General features: G+C 56.3%; 2 protein-coding genes across 4 annotated transcripts; both read right to left on the bottom strand.

Moving 5' to 3' along the window:
- Nucleotides 1–587: 587 nt before the first annotated feature.
- LOC149861118 (uncharacterized) lies at nucleotides 588–8,057 on the bottom strand. Of its 2 annotated transcripts, XR_016443007.1 has the most exons (4): nucleotides 7,983–8,057; nucleotides 7,128–7,463; nucleotides 4,043–6,464; nucleotides 588–1,459 (listed from the first exon to the last, which is right to left on the bottom strand). XR_016443007.1 is itself a non-coding variant. In XM_090051998.1 (3 exons), exons 1-3 carry the CDS (start codon nucleotides 8,014–8,016, stop codon nucleotides 6,220–6,222), a joined length of 615 nt encoding a protein of 204 aa, XP_089908124.1. In that variant the 5' UTR covers nucleotides 8,017–8,057; the 3' UTR covers nucleotides 3,434–6,219. The 2 variants fall into 2 exon arrangements, 1 of the variants encoding a protein (XP_089908124.1); XM_090051998.1 differs by lacking the exon at nucleotides 588–1,459 and having other exon boundaries at nucleotides 3,434–6,464.
- A 1,476-nt stretch (nucleotides 8,058–9,533) lies between these two features.
- On the bottom strand, nucleotides 9,534–16,098 carry LOC149861117 (SLAM family member 9-like). 2 transcript variants are annotated; one of them, XM_090052114.1, is made up of 5 exons: nucleotides 15,985–16,098; nucleotides 15,703–15,903; nucleotides 14,944–15,076; nucleotides 10,862–11,188; nucleotides 9,534–10,443 (listed from the first exon to the last, which is right to left on the bottom strand). In XM_090052114.1, the coding sequence occupies exons 3-5, from the start codon at nucleotides 14,987–14,989 to the stop codon at nucleotides 10,076–10,078; spliced, it is 741 nt and encodes a 246-aa protein (XP_089908240.1). In that variant the 5' UTR covers nucleotides 14,990–15,076; nucleotides 15,703–15,903; nucleotides 15,985–16,098; the 3' UTR covers nucleotides 9,534–10,075. The 2 variants fall into 2 exon arrangements, with proteins under 2 accessions (XP_089908240.1, XP_089908241.1); XM_090052115.1 differs by having other exon boundaries at nucleotides 14,944–15,547; nucleotides 15,703–16,067.
- Between the last annotated feature and the right edge of the window lie 9,128 nt (nucleotides 16,099–25,226).

The raw sequence follows: 25,226 nt of genomic DNA, 5'->3' as shown, positions 1-25,226 counted from the left end.
AGGCCGTCACATGGGATTAGCTCATTTGCTTGTTAACACGCTGCTGCCTGTAAATAAATAATTGTCCCCAAACTTGCACTCAATGATTCAACAAAACGCAGGGCTCGGCCGGCTGTTCCCGCCAGGCAGAGGCGGTGGGGCTTCGTTCTGGCTGCCACGGTCCCCCCGCTTTGCTGGGGGCAGGTTCGGGTGTGATGTCTGGTGTCGGGTCAAGGCTGACGGGATGCGTCCGGGGTAGTTTGGGCAGGGCTGATCCTGCCCCAGGCAGCTGGATGTGACCTAAGGAGGTCCCTTTCAGCCCCGGGGCCCTGTGAAGGTCCGTGTTGGGGGAGCCTCTGGGCCGTCCCAGCTCCTCTCTGCCTTGCATGATGGAGCTGGAAGAGAGGAACAGCAACAGGGAAACTCTGCAAACACCCCAGGAGCTTTTGGGGTCTCGTCCTGTGAGCCAGCTGCCCGCCTGCAACTCAGCCTTCAGCCCTGTCCCTTCATGCCTGGAGCCAACGGGAACTCCCCGCAGGCTTGTGGCACTACAGACCCTAGGACACGTGGCAGAGCAGTCCTGATGGCTCTGGGATCAGGCACAGAGAGGGGGTCTCCATTGTGGTGCCTGTAAGCATCTGTGCCCCCATGTCTTGCTTGTCCTTTTGGGGCGGCTGTCTCTCAGCCCTGGCTTGGCAGCACCATGCACCCTCAGGGAAGGCGTCCCGCTCCCTGCTGCTCCCTCCTCTCTCGCCTCGGCCTCTTCCTTCCAGCTCCCCATCCTCCGTGATGGATGTAATTGCCTCCTTCGCAGTCCGCAGCTCATCAGAGGGATACTCTTCTCTATCCCATTATTGCCGGAGCTGGAGGGGCGGCTGATATGTTATTTTAATCAGCTCTGCTCCCAGCAGAGACAGGGAGAGAGACTGAGATGAGCACAGAGGTCGACTGGGAAGGGGATTGGAGTGGCTCTGAGGGAGGTGGTCATTTGGGGCATGCCTGTCAACAAGGTTGCCCCCACCCTGGCCTTGGTGATAGACCACTGGCCTGGGTCTCAGGGGGCCTCTGGGTATCAGCCTAGCTGTGCCCCTGGCATCCGCCTCTCCTTGAGTCTCAGTTTCTCCAGGTCCAGAATTAGGGGGGAGAAATGATTATTGCTATTCCACCCCATTGAGTGGCTGAGCCGTGATACCCCAGCTGAGTTGCTCCATTATCCTGCCCCGCAGCAGGAGAGTCGGCATCTGGGGAAGTTTCCCCTCCGTCGCACTCCAGCTGCTCCCCCACCGTTTGAAAGCAATTGCTGTGCGTGGATGATGCAGCTCTGGAGACGGTAGCAGGAGTCGGCCGTGCGGGAGCCGGTTCTCGATGCCGTGGGAGCCGGTTCTCTCCAGGCATGGCCTGTCAAGTTTCATGACCAGCGACGACTCCGATGGGTGGACTCCAGGATTTATCTCTGCATGTCCCTGGCTCTGGGAGCCTCCTGGAGAATGAAGATAAATCAGCAGCAAACCAAGTGCAGGTTCAGTTAGAGAAACCCCATCTCCACCACTCCCACTGTGCCCTGCGTCCCCACCCTGACCTCCTCTGGGTGCTGTTCCCAGTGTGGGAGATCACCCGGTCTCCTCTCCACTCCTGCCCCAGCTTCTCATCCTTTTTGGCTCCAGCAGCTATTGGTGTCAGGAGAGTCATGCGGGATGGGTCAGATCTGTGCTTGGTGCAAACTCGTTTCATCACCGTCTTGTCTGCAGTGTATATTTTCCCTGGCCACCATGGAAGGGAACCCAACTGGGTGTAGCAATCCCATGCCTGCTGCTCCAGAGAGTTTTGTGCCCCAGAAGCTCCATCTCTCTGCTCCCCTGAATGGCCCTGCTCCTCCCTCCTTCCCCCAGCTCTCTGCCTCCAGTCCAAGTAAGCAGCTCCTGATACCCCAGCACCTGCGTTTGCCTTCACGACTCCTCGTGACCAGCTCCATGCCTTGTCGTGCCTCTCGCCTTGGGCTGGTCCTCCAGTTGGTCTCACTGGGCACATCTACACATTTATTAATGCACCTTAATTACTGTGCGTTTATTTTAGTCTCTGTTTAATGAACATTTACTAATTAAATGTGCAGTAACTAGAGTTACTGCACAGTAGCGCCAGCGCATGTTGTTTTGGTGACACTTACTGCACATTAGCAGAATAACACTGCGCAGTAGGCTATTAGCATGGGTTTTAACTGCCACGCTACTGTGCAGTGTTATTAGCAGGGATCCTGGTTTCCTCTGATAAAAACAAATCCCTACTTTCAGTATAAAAAAGTAACCTAAAATTCAATTTTTCCATGATTAAAATGAAATACCACTATATATATCTATATAAATTACATCTCTTATTCCAGAGGCCAGATCTGTTGGCCTACATGCAATTCATTGCGATATAACGATAAGGGGTGTTCAGTAAATACTTCGCTCAAGATTCAACGTTGCAATGATGCATAAACCATAAAGTGAAGAGGATGGAGATTACGACAAAAGGTTGTCAGAAATTTAGAACTCAAATTGATCTTCCACAGTGAAGCATGGGTTGACTAGTATCTATATATTAGTGGTGCTTCATTTTAATTGTATATATACCTATACATTAGTGGTGTTTCATTTTAATCATGGAAAAAAGTGGATTTTAGGTTATTTCAACCGAAAATTGGGGATTTTTTTTCATCAGAGAAAACCAGGATCCCTGGCTGATGCATGGTAAGTGTCTCATATAGACATGCCCAATGATACCTCCTGGCTGCTCTTTTCCTTGCATCTGAAAGAGTGAGAGCTTGGGCTGCGGATTTCAGCCAGGGCTGGGGTTGCTTTTGGATCCAGGACTCAGGGGCCGACACTTTTCAGCCTAACAGATTTCCAAGGCCTGTTGCAATCTAGGAGAGATCCTAGATCATACTGGTGCTGGCCAAATGTGGGAGCCTCTGTCTGCACCTTTTGCTGGCTGCTGTGGGGTGGCAGAAATCATCTTTGGGACCACAGGAGGGAAGGGAGGAGAAGGAGGAGGAGGAGGGTCAGTGCTGCTGCTGCAGCGAAGCTGTGAGCACAAACACACTGGAGGTTTTGCTGGTACAGTCTAGGAAATGTTGGAGATGAGGCCTCTGAAGAGCCTTTTTTCTCCTTGCCTTGACAGTTCAGAGCTTGGGCATCGCTGCCCTCCTCAGAAGGGAGATTCATCTGTCTCTTGATGCGTAGAAGTCTGGTGCCCATTATGGATTTGCAGGTGAAATATGGGCCGATATAAACCTGGAAATCATTCCCTCCTGGGTGTGCAATCCAGTTTATGAGTCGATGTATATGGAGAGCATAACTTTGCCTTTGTATCAGGGTCACTATTGACTACGGTGCTCATAACGCACTGGCGTAATTATGATCCGACCAGTAAAATATATTTATTGGAGCACTAGAGAGGCGCTGAACTCAGGGGGAAGATTTAGCCGTATGGGAGAGGAGAGACAGAAAGGTACGTCGGCCGGGGAATCGGGATAGAACCAGGCAAATTTACGGCAAGCGTTGCATGTAATATATAAGCTGATAAAATAGCCTAACAAACCCGTGGCTGTGACTGCATGTAAGACGGTGAAAAAGTGGCTCAGAGCAAGGCCAGAGCATAGCAGTATCTCGGCACAGCTGTCAAGCCTGACTTGCTATTGAAACCTTAGCCTGAGATCCACCAAACAAGCCCAGTTTGAAGAAAGCCATCACAGGACCCGATCAACTCTTAGTGTGTTGGTCCAAGTAATCTAGGGGTGGAGGGCACAGTTTTCCTGCCAGCAGGATGCCTGCCTTAATGAGCCAACCATTGCTGGGACCTGAATGGCGAGGAGAGCTGAGATAAGAGGGCAAAGGGTGTCAGGGCAGATGATAATTTTATTAAGAGTGGAGATGATGGATGGGTATAGGAGGGTTTGGATACTGATGCTGCTTCAGGCAGGGGTTGGACTAGATGTGACCTCGCTTCTAGCGCCACTTCTCTATGGTTTCTAAGAACCTAGCTCTGCTGGGTGACGCGGGCAAGTCTCTCCCCTTCTCCATACCTCCGTTTCCCCTCCTGGACCTCTTGCAAGCCAGGACTGTCCACTGCTGCATTTGGGCCTTGCCCAGGCATCTCCCTGGTCCCTGCTGCCACCTCCGGACATTCCTGCAATAGGAGCCACCATGCATAGGCATGAGAAAGCAAGCTCAGCTACACCCTCCACCCACACCAGGCTGGGCCTGACGTCACTTTGCCTCGCTGGCTCAAGACCCCCGTTTCCTCATGCATGGAGCCAGACGTCACAACCAAGCCCGGTGCCCCGGGACGTCCTAAAAAGGCTCGGATGTGGCATCGGGCCTTTTTGCCCAGTCCTAATTCCTGAATCGGCAGGCGCGAGCAATTTCCCCAGGAGGGCATTTAGACAGGAGATTGAATGAGTAATTTACTGGGCACACTGAGACGGCACCTGATCACTTATTTATGAGCACTTCCTGACAGATCTGGCGCTCAATAATTGATGCCGCGCGGCGTTTAGCCAGGGTCACCAGTAAATAATTCACTTATTACAAACTATGGGATGTTTTATGATGCAGTGAATTACGATCCCGTGCCCGATGCGGGGCCGTAAATATCTAACCCGCGACGGGTCCTTAATAGAGAGGACTCTGCCCTGCTCGCCAAGGGCCCAGCCCCGATTCTGCCAAGGGCCGGAGCCTGCGCGTGCCTTGAAGCCGTTTTGGGCCGGAGTCTCATCTCAGGCTGGGGCAGCAGATCCAGCCCTGATCCTGGCTTATCCCCAGGCCCACGTGGGGGTGAACAGTGGTGGTGTCTGGCCCCCAATTGAACCCTTCAGCCCATGGGTGCTGGTCACCCAGCCCTGGCCCAGCTGCTAGGAAAAGCATCCTTGAGCAGGGCTGCTTGAGACCCGCTGCCAACAGGCGGAGGAACCTGAGGAAGAAAATTGGGATGAAAGTGAAGGAGAAAAAACACCGGCGTGTTTGGCTTTCCCCTTCCTGAGGGCCTCATCTGAGGCTGGATGCCAGAGGGAAAGGGTTAAAACAAAAACTAGAGTATGAAGTTTGAAGACAACCTCCCCCCGCCAGCCCGTCCCAGCTCACTGGCTTCCATCTGTCTCGCCTGGGGTGGAACAAAACCAGCCGCCTTCCCCCCCTCCATCACCAGGGGTTGCTGTTTTCCCCTCTGCTGTTTCCTCCAGAAAAACAGGGGGTGGAAATGTCATTTCTGGTGCATCCCCCAGAACAGGGGAGGCTGCAACACCCTGGAGCAGGGAAGTGCTGGGCTTCGAATTAGCTGGACGTGCCCACGTGGGCACTGCCCGCAGGGACCCCAGCCCTGGAGGAGCAATTGTGCCTGTGAGCTGCCCCGATGCCACTGTCAGGACAAAGTCCTCCCATGCAGCCTGTGCATCTCCTTCCCCACCCAGGATGGGGCCCCTGCAGAGCCATGTACTGCCTCTGCGAATGCTGAGGCAGGGCATGGGGTAGGGGGTAGGGGGGAATGGATAAAAACAGACCTTATTATCCCCACAACTTTGCTAAAAACACCAGGAAAAGCAGAAAGCACCTCAGGGCCTTTCTGGGGAGAAACAGGACAGAAAAATGGGAACGCTGGGGGAAATGAAAAGCCCCTGTGGTGCAAAAGGCCCTGTTGGGTTTGCATTTGAGTGGTGTTGTGTTTTACTGTGCCGAGCCTGCCTGCAGCTCTGGAGACCTGGTCGCCAGCTGTGATCAAACAGCCCCTGGCAGCGGGTCCCTGGGGCCCCATTCGAAGCCCACAGCCATTCCCCCTTGGGCAGGGTGCGGGCAGCCCCCATGCCAGGCCCACGTAGTGCCCAAGCAGGGCTCAGTGGGAGCTGTGATTTCTTGCCCAGTAGGTTTTGGCTTGAGCAAGCAGCTGTGATTTCTTAGGAGCCAGCTCTTGTAAGCCACATAGTCCTTCGGTAGCAAAGACATGAAAGAATAAGCCCACAAAACAAAGCCCAGCTCCCAAAGGAGCCTGCAGTCACAGCTTGTTTTCCCCTTTGCAAGCAAGCCCTCTCTCAGTCGCCTCCCCGGGGCCTTCAAACCGTTTTCAGATGCCCCACAGCTGGATGCCCTCAACAGGGCCAACTACCCCTGCTTAAAGGTATAGACCCTCCTGTTCCTCTGCTGCTGTCCAAGATCTGTCCCTCCAAGCCCCCGCTCTATTTCTTTGCCCCTTTGGGTGCCTGGGGGCATCTCAGCTCTGGGTCCTGATGTGGACAATGGCCACCGTGAGCAGGAGGGTCCCGTAGACAGCGGCAATGACGTAGCCCTTCAGAGCGCAGGAGCAGGCTCCACATCTGCTCTTGTCATGCCCTGGGTCCTCTCCAGGCCTGGGTGTCCCCTCGGGGTCCCTGGTGGAAGTCCTGGCTCTGCTGTCCACCGGCGTTGTCGGTCCTTGCGGAGGTGGCCATGTGCTGCCAGGTGGGTCCAGCTGACGCACTGTGCCGGGGGGTGAGAAACATGACTGTGTTACACACGGGGCCTTGGCAGGGAGGTGTCTGGTTGCTGCTGGGGTCCAAGTTTGGGTAGCATTGGGTGGGGGGAGTGTGGTGTGGGCTGCACCCCCACAAAGGGCCCAGCTGCTACCTCCGTCCTGCTGAACAGGAGGTAAGGAAAGAGGAAGAAGGGCGGTGAGGAAAGAGGAAGAAGGGCAGTGATGAAAGCCAGTTTGCTCCCGGCAGTGCCCTTTGGCTTCCTTCCATATTGGGCAACACAAGGAACCACCTACGCCATGGCCCAGGGGGACACGTGGGGGCCTTGTGAGAGTGACTGAGCTTGGCAGCCCCCGTGGGTCACAGGACTACGACTTGCATGGCTTCATCTAGGAACTTCTCCTTCCCCTTCCCACATCGCCCCGCTTGCTCGGTACCTGTTTCCTCCTCTGTAGAGCAGGGCGAGAGTCCTCACCCAACCTCCCCCTGGCATGTAGATTGGGGGCCGACACTCAGCCCTGAGAAACACAGGAAGGAGCATTTCCCCCACCCTCTGCAAGATGAAGGGACTGGATCAGGGTCCTGCAGGGAAGCAGTGGCAGAGCCAGGACTCAGCCCCATGGCTCCAGCAAGCGCCACGACACGAGATGCAAGGTCTGGCAGGACTCACCTTGGATGATCAGCTCATAGTGGAACATCTGTGGCTGGGTGGGGTTGGACTGGACGTCCACAGTGGCTTGATAGACCCCGCTGTCCGACAGCTGCAATGCCATAATCTCCAGGGACAAGTTGCCACGGTGGAGGGCCAAGCGGGGCTGGAGCACAGGATCGTAGTCGGTGCGAAACTCCCTGCTCAGCGGCTTGGCCTCAGCAATGTGTGTGCCACGACTGTCCGAGAACCAGATGATCCGTGCAATGTCTGGGGCCACGGGGCGCAGGGCAGGGAAGGACAAGGACTCCCCCGTGAAGCCCTCCAGCCGTGTCTGGCTGCAGGCAAGCTGCAGAGCTGTGGAGCATGGGGGAAGCAGCCTGTGAGGGGCTGGGGGTGGGTACAAGGCAACTGGGGCTTATACCCCCAGACCCTACAAAGCAGAGAGGAGTGGGAACTTGTGCATACGCCCGGCAGAGAACCCAGGAGTCCAGCGTGCCCAGCCCCCAGCTCCTGCAATCAGGTTCTCTCCCACAACCCAGTAGTCCAGGGCTTGTCTGCACTGAGGGCCTGGCTTTCAAGCTCCCCAGCCCTTGTCCAGGCACTGGGAAGCTAACCTCAGTCCAAGGAGATGGTTTATTGCAGAGCACTTTCCTCAGATCTGTGCCTTCCCTGGCTCTGGCTGCTGGGCGTTTCTCAGCTCTCACCAGGTCTGGGGGTCTCATGTTCCCAGCTGGACCCCTCTAGCCTGGAGGCTTCTCCGTGCCACCCAGGCTTCAGCTCCCTAATGCCTGGCCCTGGCACCCCCAGCCCCTGCGAACCAGGCTGCCAAGCCAAGGTGACCCATTGCCCCAGAGGGAACCAGCTGCTACTTACCCCCCACAGCCAGGAGCAGCAGACACAGCCACATCCCTCCAGCTTCCCCTGGCTGGGCACGTCTGTGCTGTGGGGAGCCAGCCCTGGCTCTGGGTGGGGGACCAAGCAGCTGCCTAACAGGCATGGGAAGTTCAGGGGAAGCTGCGGTTGGCTGGATGCTGCCAGCGTGATGCTGGTCTCTGTTCCTCTTTTTCCACCAAGGATCAATATCTTTCAGCAAGGAGCAGAGAGGAAATTTGCTCGGGGCTGGTGGCAGTGGAGGGAGGGCTGTGGCTGCCGGAGGTGGTGATGGGGGCTGGTTCTGGGGGCATCGCTTGGTTGGCAGCATGTAGGAGAGTGCCAGGGGTGTCTAATGGACCGGGCTTGCTTGCAGCAATGTGGATTAGGGGATAGAGCAAGGCTGGATGGTCGCAAGCTGGCAGAGGGCAGATTTAGGCTAGATATCAGGAGGCGCGACTTCACCGTCAGGGCGGTTAGGATCTGGAACCAGCTTCCAAGAGCAGTGGTGCTGGCTCCTACCCTGGGGGTCTTTAAGAGGAGGTTAGATGAACACCTTGCTGGGGTTGTCTGAGCCCAGTACTCTTTCCTGCTAGGGCAGGGGGTCAGACTAGATGATCTACTCAGGTCCCTTCCGACCCTACCAGCTATGAAACTATGGACTCCTGGGGCAGCTCTCACCAGGGTTGTTTTCACCCTGATTCTTTCAGGGATAACCCAGGGTGGATATACAGGTCATATATCCACTGCGGCTCTGCACAGGTGCAGCGGGCAGTTGCCTGCAGTGAGTGTCTCTAGGAAAAGGAGCAAAGGGGCAGGAGTTATGACTCCTCTTGAGGGTCACCCCATGAGCAGGGCAGGCTGTGATGCCTGTTTCCAGAGCTGCCTGAGCCCTTTGCCTTATCATGGATGGGAGCAGGCCTGGGGGGGAGATCACTGGAGCGAGTTGCACCAGGGTGCAGCAGCAGACCCCATGCAGACCCCTTGCTGCACTGGGGCAGGGGGCAGGACAGCAAAGAACCCAGTCCTGGAAGCAAACCCGTCCCAGTGCTACCACTCACAGCCCGGTAGCGGCCGGCGGCAAAACTGGTTGAGTGCTGCCATCTGCTGGGCTGAGCTCTTGAAGCTGGGAGGGATTTTGTCTTCGGAAACCTTCTTGGGGCAAAATGGGCAACTTTGGCTCCAGCCAAACCTGCCGCCCATGTGCTTTGGCTCTTACCTTGTTTCACCCCTCCCACCTGGTTTGTTTCAGTTTTCAGGCAGTTTGCGGGGAGGCGCAAATATTATGATTTCCTTCGAATAGTGGATCTGTTTTCATTACATCCCTGCCTTTCCTTGGCTGCCCTCAACCCATTGCAAAAATCCAAGCAACCTATCAACAACTTTGGCCTCTCTGGCTCTTCTGGCAACATTGTTTGCTTAGGACTTTTCCTCCCATTTATCTCAAGCCCAATTTAAACCCCCCTCCCAGAAAGGCAAGAACCTGCTGGAGGCAGTGCCCACAGGCCCTTGGCAAACACCCGGATGCATCTGACAGAGCTGCTCAAATGCCACCCTTGGTTTATTGAGAGAGTTGTAGGCATGAGGAGGTGCAAAGCTGGTGTTAAGGGAGCTATGGGTGAGGTCCTGTATCTATGCAAGGGGAAGGGCAGGGTTACCCCCATGTGGGGTAGCGGGAGAGGACAGGGTCATGGGTTTTATACAGAGGAAGAAGTTGGGCAATGCATTTTGAGTCTGGGTCATGGGTCTGCGCCCCTGTGGGTGTAACTGGGTTAAGTCCCAATGCGATAGAGGGGAGGCTCCCATGGGAGGTGGGAGCTGGGGTCTTGTGAATCCAGTATTCATTCCTGCCTGTGGCAGGGGTCAGGCTAGATGATCTGTTCAGGTCCCTCCTGACCCTAGCTACTATGAAACTATGGATACAGAGGCTTCCCAAAGCAGCAGCAGCCCTGTAGGACAGAGGCGCATTCAGCCAGGATGATGCCAGGACGAGACATGAGCTGAACCAAGCAGCAGCTGGGCTGGGACCTTCCTCCCGGTCCATCCATCCCTCCCTCCTGGTGCAGCTCCCTCCTGGTGTTTGTAGTGGGGCACAGTCATTGCAGGGCCACCGCCATTGCCAGGGCAAAGGCCTTCAGCAGGCAGGAGAGCATCGTGCTGGACATGAAGTGGGCTGGAGCAAAGGAAGAGGAATCGGTGAGATCAGCCTGGAAGCAGAACTGGTAGGGTTTGATGCCGAGGGAGCTGGAGTTGCTGGTGTCCTGCGCCGTGCAATTGTAGGATAGGCTCTTGCTCGAGGGGTCCAGGTAGAGGGAGAGTTTGGGACCCTGGGTGGAGGGATCTCTGTTCACGTCTGTACGTTTCCAACTGTAGGTAATGTTGCGGTCCTGGCTTCGTGCCACATGGCAGGTCAGCTCCAAGCTGCAGCTCCCGTTGGGCCAGGTGACGGCAGTGCTCGTGATGTCTGCAGGGAAAGGGAAAAGGGGGTGGGGGGGAACCAGGCTGGTGAACCCACAAGCAGACCTGGGGGACCCTTCTGGCATGGAAGTGGGCCCACTGCCTGTTGCAAACCCCCTCTCCCCCTAAATCTGCAAGGCCCCAAGGGTTCCTTTGTTCTGGGTTGGGGCTGTGCCATGGATGTGCCTGACTCTCCTCGTCTCTGCCCCTGCTGCCTCCTGCTTTGGAGGGGAGATATGATCCCCCACAGCCCCTCTAGATATTCCTTCCTAAGCCCGGAGCATGATGGTATCTCTTGCCCATGGATATCTCATTTCTTTCCCTGGCACTGCTTTTACAGGCCAGGTGAAACCAGCTGCCCTGATGGGGAATCCCATGGTATTTGGCCTTGTGGCCATGCATGCACCCCACTGGCTACGACTTACCGAAGACGAGCAGGCAATACCGCTGGAGCGGCCGGCGCTCTGACCCTTTCTGCACGGCTGCCACGTACAGGCCACTGTCCGCCAGTGACACGTTGCGGATCTGCAAGCTGCCGCTGGGCTCCTGAAGGGTCACTCTGCCTGCCAATGCTGGCAGCAGCGTGAGGGTGGGCTTTCCCTGCTCCTTGAGGACCACCGCGTTGCCGTGCAGAGTCCAGATGAGGTAGTTGAACGTGGAGACGTCTCTCACGTTCAGGGGGAATGTGGTCTCCGTGCCCTGGAGCACGGTGATCTCCTCAGTGAGTGAGACCACTACGGCACAGCCCAGAGCTGGAGAAACACACAAGAGGCCATAGGAAGGTGCTTAAAGGCTCTTGGTCCTGGAAATGCAGCCAGCTCTGGGGAGGATCATTGCTGCACAAAGCAGCAGCTCAGGGTAGGAAGGGAAGAGTGCTGCACTCTGTTCAAAGCACAGAGTCTGAGGGTCCAGGGTGGCAACCAGCACAAACGAGGCCCCTGCTAGACATTATATCTGTTACGCCTAGAACTGGTTAATGGTGCGATACATTTAGACCAGCGACACACACACGAGATAAAAACGGCTGTCCAGTTACAAAAAGGAGTCAACGGGCTATCCAGTTAACACTGGAAAGTGTGTAACAACTCCACAGCTGGTTTCTATCCAGCTTTCATTTGAACATGTTGCAGCCCTGAGTCTCATGTCCAACTAGGGACAACTCTACCCTTAGCATGAGGTGACAGGGGAAAGCTCTCAGCTGGCTCTGGTGTGGGTCCCCAGCTGCTTTTGGGACTTTGCTTTGGGCCCAGGCCCAGCAATCTCCTCTGCCCTGCCCCTATTACTAGTGGCAGCATGGCCATACCTCCATGAGCCTGCACCCCCGTTGTGCTCAGTGCCACAAAGACACCTTGCAGTGCATTGCTTTGCACTCGGCCTGCTGGCCCCAGTGCTAGACGGTGGGCCTGTGCGAGTCGGCGGCGATCCAATCTGGCTTCGGATCTAGTCGCTTCGGATGTTGGTGATGTGATGCGATCTGATCCAGATCTCAGGACCGGGTTTCTGCCGTGATCCAGCCGAAGCTTCGGAGCCGCCTCGGGGATCCGGCCACAGGGTATAATGGGGAATCAATGAAATAGCTATAACTTTGTTGTTTTTTGTCTGATTTGGATGAAACTTGCCATGATGGTAGCCTCTGCTGAGAGCATGAAGCTTGCCAGGTTTCAAGAAGATCAGTGCAGAGGTTTGGGGGGAACTGTACCCCAAATTCTTGAAAGCAAAACTCCTGTCACACAGGGGAATCACAACTGCAGGACTGGTAGCTCTTACGGAGGCCACAAAGCCCGGCAAGTGTCAAGAAGATGGGTGCAGGGGTTTGGGGGGAACTGCCCCTCAAGCTGTGGATAAGCACAACTGGTGCCATGGGCGCTGTGGGACTGGCTGTGTCTGTCCTGGGGCAGGGGGGGACACACTGCTTGCTGCCGGCTGCAAAGCTGCTGTGTTCCCGGTTACCAACCAATCAGTCATGATTCACTCAGGGACCAGGGACTCAATACACAGGACCCAGCTACTACATAGCTACTGAATGAACAGCAATTAGCACCTACAAACCCAGGCTAAGGAGAGGAAAGACTCAATACAGACAATCAACTGCCCCAGGACAGACACAGTTTTGGCAGGAGTTTTGTCTGTCAGCAGCTCGGGGTGCAGGGCCCCAGGACCCCCCTGCACCGATCTCCTCCACAGCTGGCAGGCGTCACAGCAGGGGCCACCACCCCTGCAGCTGTCACCCCGCTGCGCCTGAACACACCAGCGTCACCCATGGCACCAGTTGTGCTTGTCCGCAGCTTGAGGGGCAGTTCCCCCCAAACCCCTGCATGATCTTCTTGACATTTAACAGGCTTTGTGGCTTCAGTACGAGCTACCAGCCCTGCAGTTTTGACCCCCCTGTGGTGTGACACACAGCTGTGACTTGAGTTTGGCTTTCAAGAATTTAGGGTGCCGTTCCCCTCAACCCCTGCACCGATCTTCTTGAAACTTGGCAGACTTCATGCTCTCACTAGAGGCTTCATGCCTGCACATTTCGTCCAAATCGGACAAAAAACCAACAAAGTTATAGGTATTTCATTGATTCCCCATTATACCCTATGGCCGGATCTCCGAGGCGGCTCTGAAGCTTTGGCTGGATCGTGGCAGAAACCCGGTGCGCATTGCATCGCATCGCATCGCCGACAACCGAAGCAGCCAGACCCAAAGCCAGATAGCATCGTTGTCGACTGGCACAGGCCCACTAGACATGGAGACTCCCTGGTAAACAGGGCAGACCCATGTGGAGCCAAGCTGGGTGGAAGCCCAGCAGTGCCCTGTGTGCATTTAGCTATAGCTTGCTTTAATAAATGATATCCCATTTTGGATGAAGCACGATTTCATATGCTGTAGCAAACACTTCCAAGGCAATCCCCATCACAGAGAGAATGCAAGATGAGAGAAGGAATACCATCACCATGGGGCAACTGAGGCCCAGAAGGTGCCAGGTTGCTATTTTAGGAGTCTCCCAGTGTGACTTTGGATGCCTCGGGGTGGAGGTGCCTGGCTTGAAATACAAGAGGCAGCTTGAGTTAAAGGGGAATCTTTGTGAGCAGCGGAGGGTCTTGGACACAGAGCTGGGGAGTTCGGACTCCATATGGCAGAGGGCAGTGGGGTATGTGCGTCACATGCATGCACACACACGTGCGCACCCACACCACACTCATTGCTGAATCATCTGAGGGGCTCCTGTTCCCAATGCCCCATTCACCCTCTTCTGGTCCCATCTGCTCTGACAATGGGCTGCTTCTACCCATCTCTTCCCCAAGGGCAGAGGTATTTTTTTAATGAATATATTTCATGTTCCGGGTCAAATCAGACAAATCAGTTTCAAATCCTATTGACCCGAGGGCAGAGGTTTGGGACTCAACAGCTGCTGCCTCCCTGCCCTGGGGTTTCCAGGCTCAGAGCAGCAATGGCTTGTCGACCATGCCTTTTCCTGTTGCTCTGGGAAAAACCCGCAGTGTCGGAATTGGGTGTGGGGTTGTGCGGTGGGGGGGATTGCATCATTGTGTTTGTCAGCAATGTTTGTCAGAGCTGGGTTGCAAGAGGGGGGTGAAGCGACTTGGGCACCTCTCCTGGCAGGACAGACCTGCCGTCCAGGGACCAACTGGCTCCCATGGGAAGCAGGGCAAGGCCCAGGGCTTTCATAACAGGGCAGAACAAAGCCCTGGGTCAGAGTCTCTGTGACCCTTTTGGCCCCTTGACTTGCAAGGAGGGGAACCAAACACTGCTTCTCCCCTGCAGGATGCGGGTGCAAAGTGAAGGGGTGACGGCAGGAGGGCTGCAAAGGGTAATGGACTGTGGCATAAGCAGAAAGTCCTTAGGGCACAGGGTAAACTCCACATGAGCGGGGGAGTTTCCAGGGGAGGGGTTTTCCAGGCATCAGTGAATCCAAACCATGGGGCCGTGCTGGGGCCGTTTGGCTGTTCTAATCTTGCTGGCCTATGTGACGGGCCCGCCCTCCCTCCCACCCTAGCCGACTGGAGCCGCTGGTATGTGACTTAGGGCTTCAACTCACAATCCCCAACAGGAGAAAGCGGGGTTGAATCTTGGCCTCCTGGATGACAGAAAATGGGTCCAGGCTGCCTCTGGAGTTGAGATCCGGCCTGCTTCCTCACCCCCCTCGAAAGTGCAGCTACCAAGCAGATGGCCTGATGGTCCTAGGACCCAGAGCTAACGAGGAACCCAGCAAGACCCTTTTCTACAATGAGCTTAGACCCCACACTCTCCTAAAAGTGTCAGAGGGGCAGGTTCACTTTGCCCTGTCATTGCTCAGGGAACAGCAAACCATTCCTGTTGCAACAGCTGGGACAGCACAACCTAATGTCCCCCCTCCCCTGACTTGGTCACATCTGGATGACCCATTGGGATAAGGGAGTGGGTGACTTATGAGCCTCACCAACTGTGCCAGACATGGCTCTGGGAATACCCTGTCCCCTCCTGAGTGGTCAGACAAGCCAGGCAAGGGCTTGGGACTTACCTGCAAGTAGGAGCAAGCAGAGGAGACTGGACATCTGGGCATCCATCCTGCTGTGGCTGGCTGGAGAGTGGGGCAGAGGCAGAGGCAGGATGCTCTGATAAGGGCTCTGCCTGCAGGTCAGCTGGGAAGGACTCTGCACAAAGTGATAAGGAGCAACAAGCGATGTCTTGTGACTTCCTTCTTCAGTTGCTGGTAGCAAATCTGGGGCGAGGCCCCGGGATGCTGGCTGGTGTGGGCAGGGGGGATGTGTCAGAGCTCCAGTGTAGGGTGGCCTTTGGCCAGGTTGGGGGTTAACGGGTCTGTTCCCAGCTGTAAAGTGTCATGTGTGAGAAATGATCTTGCTTCTAGGACCCCTTCCACCCTCTCAGCTGGCGGCTCTCCCGGGCTTGTCTAAAAGCTTTGCTGCTGGGTCTGAGGAAGTTTCCAAGTCAAAAAGTTTCTTCTGAGGGGCCAGTACCAGTGATGTGCCAGTGCCACCCAGCTCAGGCACCACAGCGCCGTTGCCGTTCAAGAGAGCGCTCCCCTCCTCCCACCCATGCTGAGCCAGGATGCACCCTCCTTCTGACTCTCGGCATGAAGCAAAGCTGTGGACACCGGGACTGTCCTGGAGAGAGGGGATAGACCAAGACCTCCATCAAAAGAGGTTTTCCAGCATCTGAGACAGCCAAAGAGCCAGTCGTGCTGCAAACGCAGGGCCCCGGAGGACCCTCAATCCCCATGCACTTGATAACAACCATTTCCGTGCTGGAGATCACTTACCGTGGCCTTGTACTAGATACGGTCGCTGCTAGGTCCCCTCTGTCTTCTTTCTAGATAAAGGCCACAGGAACTCAGGGTCCAACCCGAAGTCCAACCAGCCTTATGTCCCGTCTCCAGCAGCTGTTTTCAGGGTTGAGGTGAAGGAGCAAGGTGCTGCCAACTCCTCTAGGTCCTAGGGTTAGGTGTGGTCAAGGTGGAGACCTACGAGGAGAGACAAGTTGGGCTCAATGGAGCGGGTTAGAAGAGACAGCTCAAGGCATTACCCGGCCATGAGCGGGGTACCTTGCTAAGTGAACACTTTCCCCTAAAAGATGGCTCTTAAGATATACAGGATCATTTCCGCCGTCTTCGAAGCATGTGGGAGCATGCTCTCTAGACCAGAGTCTTTTATTATCTGATTTACCATATCTAATGCAAAGACATGTTTTATGCTAATGTCCGCATACCCATTGGCTCAAATTTCTACCCCCCCTTCCTGTTACATTCCCACCATGCCCATACAAGGGGATGTTTGTGACATAAGATTAAAAGTTTGAACTCCAGCTTAGTCAGCACGAAGTTTGGACCGGGCCCAGCGGGCTTGTACAAATGGCCCATATGCCTGGTTTTGCTAATCTTAATACAACACGACCTTTGGAAGTCTGTGCAACTGCTGCTGAACTCAGCTCTGGTGTGGAAGCACGTGGAGACGGGACCTGGAGGTGCTGGAGTGATGGAGACTCCCCTAGACATGGTGGGCTTTGGTCTCTGCAGGCCAGAGGATGTGGGCTCTTGGGGCAAGTGCGAGCTCCCCTGGGTGCTGCAGGGAGATGATTTTCCCCAGCATCAGGCTTTCTAGGTCACAGATGACGGGGAGGATCTCTGGGCTGCGCACAGTTCTGCTGACTGCACCCTGCAGGCTTGAGGAGCGAAGCAGGAGCTGCGTGGCCTATAAATGGGGCACCGGGGTGCCAGAAACCGGGCATGCTTCCATGCCAGGGAGGGGAAGGGTGTGGGAGACCACATGACCTCTGGGGAGACACAAGTGTCCTATTCCTGCCTCTGCCTCTGGCTTGCCGAGTGACCCTGGGCAAGTCCTTCCATCCCCCATTTTCCCATTTTGTTTAGGGTGGATCCCTGCCCGGTCTCAGTACAGGTACAGCAATCTCAACCCTCCCCTTTTCTGTGGTGCAGTAACACCGAGATATCGGGAGGGTGCCCAGGGCTCCAACAGGGGGATTAAGGTGTCTCTTCACTAACACTACAAGCATGGGGAACAAGCAGGAGGAGCTTGCTCTCCTGCTTGCAAGTAGTAAGGTCGACCTGGTTGGCCTAGTGGAGACATGGTGGGATGAAACTTTTGACTGGGCAGTAGACATAGAGGGTCTATAGGTTGTTTAGAAGAGATAGAAAGGGGGAAAATGGTGTGTGGGGGGGTTGCGCTCTATGTTAGGGAGCAGTACACCAGTTCTACCTTCCCAAAGTGACCAGAGGAAGGCTTCGCTGAGACTCTGTGGGTCCAGCTCCAAGGAGGGTGGGGGGAGAGGGATCTGGTGGAAGGGGTTTACTACAGGCCACCACATCAGGAGGAAGAGCTGGATCTGGACTTCTCCAGGCAGCTGGGGGAGGCCGCGCTTACAAAGGATGTTGTGGTCATGGGGGATATGAATTACCCTGACATCAACAGGGAGGAGCAGTCGGCCAGGTCGAGCCACTCACGACAGTTCCTGACTTGCGTCCAGGACCTACACCTCGTGCAGGATGTACTCGTCCCCACTAGGGAAACGCCATACTGGATCTGGTGTTAGCCTCTGGGGATGACCTGGTGAGGGAGGTGCTAGTAGAAGGGAGGCTAGGGGACAGAGATCATGAAATGATCCAGTTTTCTATCCAGAGAAAGGTGGGGATGGTAACTAGCACAGCGCAAATGCTTGACTTTAGGAAAGCCAACTTGGATGTGCTCAGGGCAGTAGCTAGGGAGGCACTCGGAGCCCAGGGGGTCACTAGTCTGGGGGTCCAGGAAAGGTGGTTCTTCCTCAAGGAGGCTATCCTTGGGGCGCAGCAGGACGCACTTCCTCTGCGCAGGAAGGCGGGAAAAGGCTCCAAGAAACCTTCATGGCTGAGTGCGGATATCCAGGCTGGCCTGAGGACAAAGAAAAAAGCGTACTGGCGGTGGAAGCAGGGGGCAGGGACCAAGGAGGAGTACACCTCCCTGACCCGAGCGTGTAGGGATTTGGTGAGGAAGGCTAAAGCAGCACTGGAGCTTAGATTAGCTTCTGGGATTAAGGATAACAAAAAGTCCTTCTTCAAGTATACACGTAGCAAGAAGAAGTCTCAGGGTAGCATTGGACCCCTCCGGGGCAGGGCAGGGCAGTGGGTGACGGACGCGCGAGAGAAGGCACAACTCTTCAACAAGTTCTTTGCCTCCGTGCTCCTGTCTGCTGACAATGGGGCGCTCTCGCGTGACAGCGCAGAGAGGCCCGGGAAGGATGCGAGTCCCCGGACTGTTAGTTCAGACCTAGTTAGGGACTACCTGGAGGGCTTAGATGTGTCCAAGTCAGCGGGCCTGGATGACCTTCATCCGCAGGTGCTGAGGGAACTGGCTGGTGTTGTTGCGGAGCCATTGGCACGGCTGTTCGAGGACTCCTGGTGCTCGGGCCAAGCCCCTGAGGACTGGAAAAGGGCCAATGTGGTCCCTATTTTCAAGAAGGGGAGGAAGGAAGAGCCTGGCAACTACAGGCCAGTCAGCCTCACTTCTACCCTGGGGAAGGTCTTTGAAAAGATTATCAAGGGCCACATTTGTGAGAGTCCTGCAGGGGAGGTGATGTTGAGAGGTAACCAACACGGGTCATGCCAGGCCAATCCTGCCTGACCAACCTGGTCTCTTTCTATGACCAGGTAACAAAGAGCTTAGATGGGAAGGAGGAAGTCCATGTCGTCTTCTTGGACTTCCAGAAGGCCTTCGACACAGTGTCCCCCCCAATTCTGGTGGGCAAGCTGAGGGACTGCGGCATGGACAAATGCCCAGTCACATGGGTGGCAAACTGGCTCCAGGGGTGCACCCAGAGGGTGGTGGTGGACAGGTCGATGTCGACCTGGGAGGTGTGGGCAGCAGAGTCCCCCAGGGCCCGGTCCTTGGGTCGGTGCTGTTCAACATCTTCATCAGCGACCTGGACGAGGGTGTGGAGAGCACTCTGCTCAAGTGCGCTGATGACACCAAGCTGTGGGGTAAAGTGACTCCACCGGCAGGCAGGGACCACATCCAGGCAGACCTGGACAGGTCGGAGAAGCGGGCAGATCTGAACAGGATGCGGTTCAACAAGGACAAGTGCAGGGTGCTGCACCTGGGGAGAGGGAACCAGCATTATGGTTACAGGTTAGGGCTGACCCTCTCGGCAGCACAGAGGCAGAGGGGGATCTTGGAGTCAGGATTGACTCCAGGATGAATATGAGTCACCAGTGTGACGAAGCAATAGGCAGAGCTGACCGCACCCTGTCCTGCATCAACAGGAGCATCACTACCAGGTCCAGAGAGGTCTTGCTCCCCCTCTATGCGGCACTGATCAGGCCGCAGCTGGAGTCCTGTGTCCAGTCCTGGGCGCCGCACTTTAAGGGGGACGTGGGGAACCTGGAGAGGGTCCAGAGCAGGCCACTCGTATGGCTGGGGGCCTCCATGGCCAGCCCCATGAAGAGAGGCTGAGGGACCTGAATCTCTTCAGTCTCCACAAGAGGAGACTGAGGGGGGATCTTGTGGCTTATCAGGGACCAGCAGCAGGGACTCGGGGAAAGTCTGTTCACCAGGGCCCCCCTTGGAGTCACCAGGAACAATGGCCACAAGCTGAGGGAGGATAGATTTAGGTTAGATATTAGGAAGAACTACTTCCCTGTAAGGGTGGCCAGAGCCTGGAATAGGCTGCCCAGAGTGGTGGTGCTCTCACCTTCCCTGGAAATCAAGAGGAGACTGGCTAGGCACCTGGCTGGAGTCTTATGGCCCCTGCCACCCCCAGTGCTCCTTCCTGCCCATGGCAGGGGGTCGGACTCGATGATCTGTCCAGGTCCCTTCCCACTCATTGAGTCTGTGACTCTATGATTGGCACTGAACTCCATCTCAAGGTGCCAGGTGCTTGCACGTATCCTGGAGGCAAGAATCCCTGTGGCTGAACCCAGCAAGACCAGCAAATCCTGCAAGAGGAACAGTTTGTTCCTCATTGCAGCCAGGACATCCTGTGCTGCCCATACTGTCGGTCCAAGCCTGACTCCACTTGTGCGTTGGCAGAAGGGGCAGCAGGGATGCTGCTGCTCTGGAAAAGTGAACAGCGTGAGACAGATCTCTGGGCGCAGCAGATTTTTCAGGGTGATACCAGACGAGGTGGCAAGATAAGGATGCATGCTGTAGGCAGCTGCTGGGATGCGATAAGGCTGCACTCCTTGCCTGCAGGGCTCCCTGCCCCACTGAGCATGACAGATTTTTGGGGGCGGGGAGGGGGTCGCAGATGGAGACCTGCGGTGGCCAACGGTGCCTCTGAGCTGAGGAAAGCTGCAGGAGACGTGTGCATGGGGTGGGCCAGATTTTGAAGGAAGCTCCAGCCACTGAGGGCAGTGCCTGTCCTTCCCCTTGTGCCATTCACAAGGAGGGCGTTGCTGTGGGTGCAAGGCAGGCCTCCAGGCCTCAGGTCCCTTCCCAGCTCTTTCTGGCAAGACCTAAGGCATTCGTGGTCTGTTCTCAGCTCTTCCCTGAAAAGCTTTGATAGCCTCTTTGTACCCAGAAGCTGGACAGGGGCCTTGGAGGTCAGGCCCTCACGTGAATGATCAGCTTGCCCACCACTAGCCAACAGCCAGCTGAGGAGGCTCCCCTGCTCCCCATTGAGCTGCCATCCCCCCAGGCCTCCTGCTTCTGGTATAGGAAAGTTTTGCTTTCAATGTGCTTCCCCCTACCTGGACCCCACTGCCGGGCCGGCAGACAACACCCTGCTCCCTTCTCTTGCCCCAGCCCCTGGGCCTGAGGCCAGCCTGGAGCAGACCCCTGGGTGGGACATCAGAGCTCGCAGGAGAGACCTCCCTGGGGTCAAAGCCAAGTAGGAAAGCAGGGCTTGGCTCCCTGTGTCCTACACTGTGTGCTACCCATGTGCAGTACATATGTGCACACATGTGTGCGCCTGTGTTTCATGGGGCAGTGGAGCAACTTCCTGCTTTGGAGACTGGGGAAGTGCTGGGTTCCCACCCCATCAGCTGAGGCCCCTTCATCCTCACTCTCCTCCCTCCTGCTATTCTAGCTGCAAAGTCCCTTGGCAGCTCCATCATCCAACCCGCAGCTCTGCCAGTGCCTCACAACTCCAGCCCACAGCCCCCCAGCCCTGGCCCCGGCCCCCTAGGGCTGATGTGTTTGCCCCCTGGCTTGCACCCTTCCCAAGCAGTGCATGACCTCTCGCAGGGCCCTGCAGAGGGAGGCGAGGGCCCACTGGGGCCTGGGCGTTCTCAGGAAGGAAGCGTTGGTGTCCCCATCCTGATCTGTCAGGAAGACAGCACCGAGCACCGGAACAGGCAGGAGGGCTTTGCCCTGCACGGGGAATGGCTGCCTACAGGGCGCTGATCGCATCTCAGCCCCTGCATGAGACCAGCAGCTTCTGAGAGCCGTAGTGGAGCAGCAGCCTCCAGAGCAAGGAGGGATGGAGGAGGCAGCTGGCGGGTCCGGCCCCTGGGTTTCTGGCCCCTGGCCTGGGTGAATGAGGCAGCTGCTGGGTGGAAAGATGGCCAGGAAGCCAGCCAGGAGTGGGCTCACCTGGGATGGAGGGCTGGGAGCACTCGGCTTTGGCCCCATGAGCTGCAGCTGCCCCCTGCCCCGGCTGGTGAGAAGCCCCCAGCACTGGTGCCCCCAAGGGATTGCTACGAGGGGCGCCAGCTGGCACAGCCTGGGGACAGAGGTAGATGGGCTGGGGTGCAGGGGGGCTAACTGTGTTATTCCTGGGAGCAGGGCTGGGTTGCCAACTTGCAGTTCTGGGTCTGTGCCAGGCAGTGAGGTAGCACCCACCCTGCATCAATGCTGGATCCAGGCCAGGCTCTGCTGGGGGGTCTCCAGAGTGGGTGACTGCTGCAGGACTCTTGGATCCCAGAGCCACTGTCTGAGTGCCAGGCAGGCAGCCGGCTCATGAGGCTAGAGCCTTCCTCGTCCTGGGGACAGCATTAGTGCTCCCTACTTGGAGCTGGTTGCAGCTTTGGGATGGCAGTGGCCCTGGTGACAGGAGTCCCCAGGGATGGGGGGCAGCACCTTGTGGGGTCCAACCCCATGAAAAGCCTTCCCCTGGGCACCAGGGACAGTGTCTGCAGGAGCAGCAGGACGAGCTTCTTGGCCTGGCAGTAGGGCAATGCCAAGGCAGGGGAGGAGCAGGAGCAGGGGCCAGGCCCAGCACCTGGGAGGGTGCAGTGCCCAGGGCAAGCATGCAAGCAGGGGCAGAAGTGGTGCCGGGACCAGGCTGTGCTTGCTGCAACAGGAAATGTGAGGGGTCCACGAGAAATGGCCCTGCCAGTGGAGATCCTGGCATGCAGGGACCTTGGCATGAGCAATGCTGATGGCTGAGGGCGCCCTGAGGGATGTGATGCAGCCCAATGGGGCTCTTGGTGGGTGGGGGGAAGATTGCCACTGGGGGGGTTCAGAGACACAGACAGTGCGGAGGAGGGAAGGTTTATTTACAGGCTGCAGCTGCTCCCAGGACAGTGATATTTTGTGTTGCCCGTGTCTGCGGGCCCCAGAGTGCAGCTGGTCCCTGCTCAGCTCAGCTGGTCATCGCAAGGCCAAGGAGTCACGGCACAGCTGGGCCACCTTGTTGTATCCAGCTGTTTTCATGCTGCTGCTGCCAGGACCTGGGCTACAGGTCATCATCCCCTTGCATTCCTGTGTGGTTGCATTCAAGGTCAACCCAGTGCATCCCTATGGCAGGTTGCTCTGTAGCCTGGGGAGCCATGCCTGGTGTACAGGTCCAACCAATGAATTCCTACAGTGGGTCAACCTGTTGTCCAGCACTATCAACATCAGTATCACCTTGCCTGTACAAGTGGAGAAACTGAGGCATGGAATAAGCATGGGCCATCACTTGACAGTATTTAGGTGCCTAATGCCCTTTATATCCATATAAGTGAATAATCTATCTAATCCATATAATCTAATCCATATAATCTAAATATCTTCTGAGGCCCAGCTCAAAGTGTCTGGCCCATGAGCATGCAAAGCTTGGGAGCAGGGAGGTGCAAGTGTCCTGCGAATATTGTTCTTTGGGTTTCCTGAGACAAGAAATTGCTTCAAACGGGAAGCTCGTTTCTGCTTCTGGGGTGACTCAAAGCGGCCCGCAGACCAGACAGGGACAATCCTTAGTCAGATTTCCAGCGTGCCCTCCCCTCCTCTACATACCAGATCACTTGCATTTCTTAATACAGAAAATCAACCCAAGCCTTCCCCCCAATGCATATTAACAGTCATGCAATCACAGACAATGGGGGTGGGAAGGGACCTCAGGGGGGTCACATCTAGTCCAACCCCCTGCTCAAAGGAGGACCAGCCCCGACTAGATCATCCCAGCCAAGGCTTTGTTTACCTGGATCTTGAAAACCTCCCTGGACGGAGATTGCACCACTTTTCTGGGTAATATGTCTCAGTGTTTCACCAGCCTCCTCATGACAAAGATCTTAATCTAACCTCAACTTCCCCTGCTGCAGCTTGAGCCCGTTGCTCCTTGTCCTGTCATCTGCCCCCACTGAGATCAGCCCAGCTCCAGCCTCTTTGCAACCCCCTGCAGGGAGCTGAAGTCTATTCAACACCCCCGCCTCAGTCTTCTCTTCTCTAGACTAAAGATGCCCATTTCCCTCAGCCTCTCCTCAAAAGTCCTGTGCTCCAGCCCCCCAACCACTTTTGTTGTCATGTGCTGCACTCTCCAACGTGTCCACGTCCTTTCTGTAGTGGGGGGCCCAAAACTGGACACAGGACTCCAGGTGTGGCCTGCCCAGTGCTGAATAGAGGGAAGAATCACTTCCCTTGACCTGCCGGCAGCGCTCCTACCAGTGCAGCCCAGGGTGCCGTTAGCCTTCTTGGCAACAAGGGCTCACTGCTGACTTATATCCGTCTTCTTGCCCACCGTCACCCCAGGTCCTTTTCTGTGTAGCTGCTGCCCAGCCAGTCGGCCCTGGCCTGTCCTGCCTCATGGGATTGCTCCGTCCTAAGTGCAGGACTTTGCACTTGTCCTTGTTGAACCTCATGGGAGGCCCGGTCCGCCGATGTGTCTAGGTCACTCTGAATCCTAGCCCTACCTCCAGCGTATCTACTGCTCCCCCCAGCTTGGTGTCATCTGCAATCTTGCTGAGGGTGCGCTGCATCCCATCCTCCCGGTTGTTGATGAAGACCTTGAACAAAACCGGCTCCACGACCGACCCCTGAGGCACTGCTCTTGATACCGGCTGCTTCTCTTTGCCAAATGTGGTTGCGGTTTAATGGGGAGTCTCTCTTCCAAGGTCATCTTTTCATTGCGAGGTGGGGGTAGGTTTGCTCTGATTGAATTTGTTCCTCTTTTGCTCAGGCTGAATTTATTCAAATTAGCTAGCCAACTTCCCAGTTAATTTTAAGGCAGGGACAGTATTTCTCCACCAGCTCCTTTCACTGGATGCTTGTCCTGACCACAATTTGAGCTAAGCATACTGCTTAATATAAGCACAAAGGTCAAAACCTGAAGGCCTCTGGGTCCCAAAACAGCACCCTGCGGGGTCCCTGCTCCTGGGTCCGAGGCTGTGTAAAGCCTCCCCTTGGGGCCAGGGCCGGTATCTGCAGAAGCAGCAGGCCCAGCCCCTTGGCCCAGCAGTGGGGCAGTGCCCTGCCTGGATGCAGGAGCAGGAGCAGGGCCCAGGCCAGGCACCTGGGAGGGCACATCCCCAGGGCAGGTGTCCGAGGAGGGACAGAAGGGCAGGGGCAGGGGACAAGACGAGCCAGGAGCTCCCCTCTGCCGGGGCTGGGCTGCACTGGGCTCACAGCAAAGGGGGAATAGTGTGGGGACCTTGGGCACTAGTCCTGCCAGTGGAGAGCCTGGCATGCAGGGGCATTGGCACAGGGAAGGCTGATGGCTGAGCATGCCCTGAGGACTGCGGTGCAGCTAGTAGGGCTCTTTGGGAGGGGGCTAGGGAAGCATAGTCCATGGCAGGGTTCAGAGATGCAGACAGGGACGAGGAGGGAAGGTTTGTTTAGGGGCTTCAGCTGCCCCCAGGACAGCGGTGTATTGTACAGCCCATGTCTGTGGGCCCCTGAGCCCAGCCAGTCCCTGCCTGGCAGACTGGGGGCCAGGGTCTGGTAGCCCCACTGGGCAGGGGATGAGGCAGCCTTGGGGGACCCTCTTCTCCAGGGTGCCTGTGGGTCTGCAGTGCCAGATGCTGCATCAGGGATTCTGGCACTGGGACTCAGACCCCAAACACCCACCGGTAACTTCTTCTCTGCGCTTCAGCCCCCTTCCCTCCCAGCGGGGAGCAGGGCCTGCATGGGCTGCGCCCTATTCAGTCCTGTTTCGACTGCTTAC

Source organism: Crocodylus siamensis, chromosome 6 (genome assembly GCF_052110815.1).
Source record: "Crocodylus siamensis isolate JL-2025a chromosome 6, ASM5211081v1, whole genome shotgun sequence".
In the NCBI taxonomy this organism is placed as follows: Eukaryota; Metazoa; Chordata; order Crocodylia; family Crocodylidae; genus Crocodylus; species Crocodylus siamensis.
The sequence above is the reverse complement of the archived record's forward strand: the minus strand, read 5'-3'. Positions and strand labels throughout refer to the sequence as shown.

Excerpts from the sequence above, each read along its gene's own strand:
- LOC149861118 (XM_090051998.1), bottom strand. The coding sequence starts at position 8,016 with ATGTGGCTGTGTCTGCTGCTCCTGGCTGTGGGGG. Across the intron at positions 7,464-7,982 it reads GCTGCTCCTGGCTGTGGGGG|CTCTGCAGCTTGCCTGCAGC; the intron begins GTAAGTAGCAGC and ends CATGCTCCACAG. Across the intron at positions 6,465-7,127 it reads CTATGAGCTGATCATCCAAG|TGCGTCAGCTGGACCCACCT; the intron begins GTGAGTCCTGCC and ends CCCCCGGCACAG.
- LOC149861117 (XM_090052114.1), bottom strand. The coding sequence starts at position 14,989 with ATGGATGCCCAGATGTCCAGTCTCCTCTGCTTGCTCCTACTTGCAG. Across the intron at positions 11,189-14,943 it reads CTGCTTGCTCCTACTTGCAG|CTCTGGGCTGTGCCGTAGTG; the intron begins GTAAGTCCCAAG and ends GTGTTTCTCCAG. Across the intron at positions 10,444-10,861 it reads GTATTGCCTGCTCGTCTTCG|ACATCACGAGCACTGCCGTC; the intron begins GTAAGTCGTAGC and ends CTTTCCCTGCAG.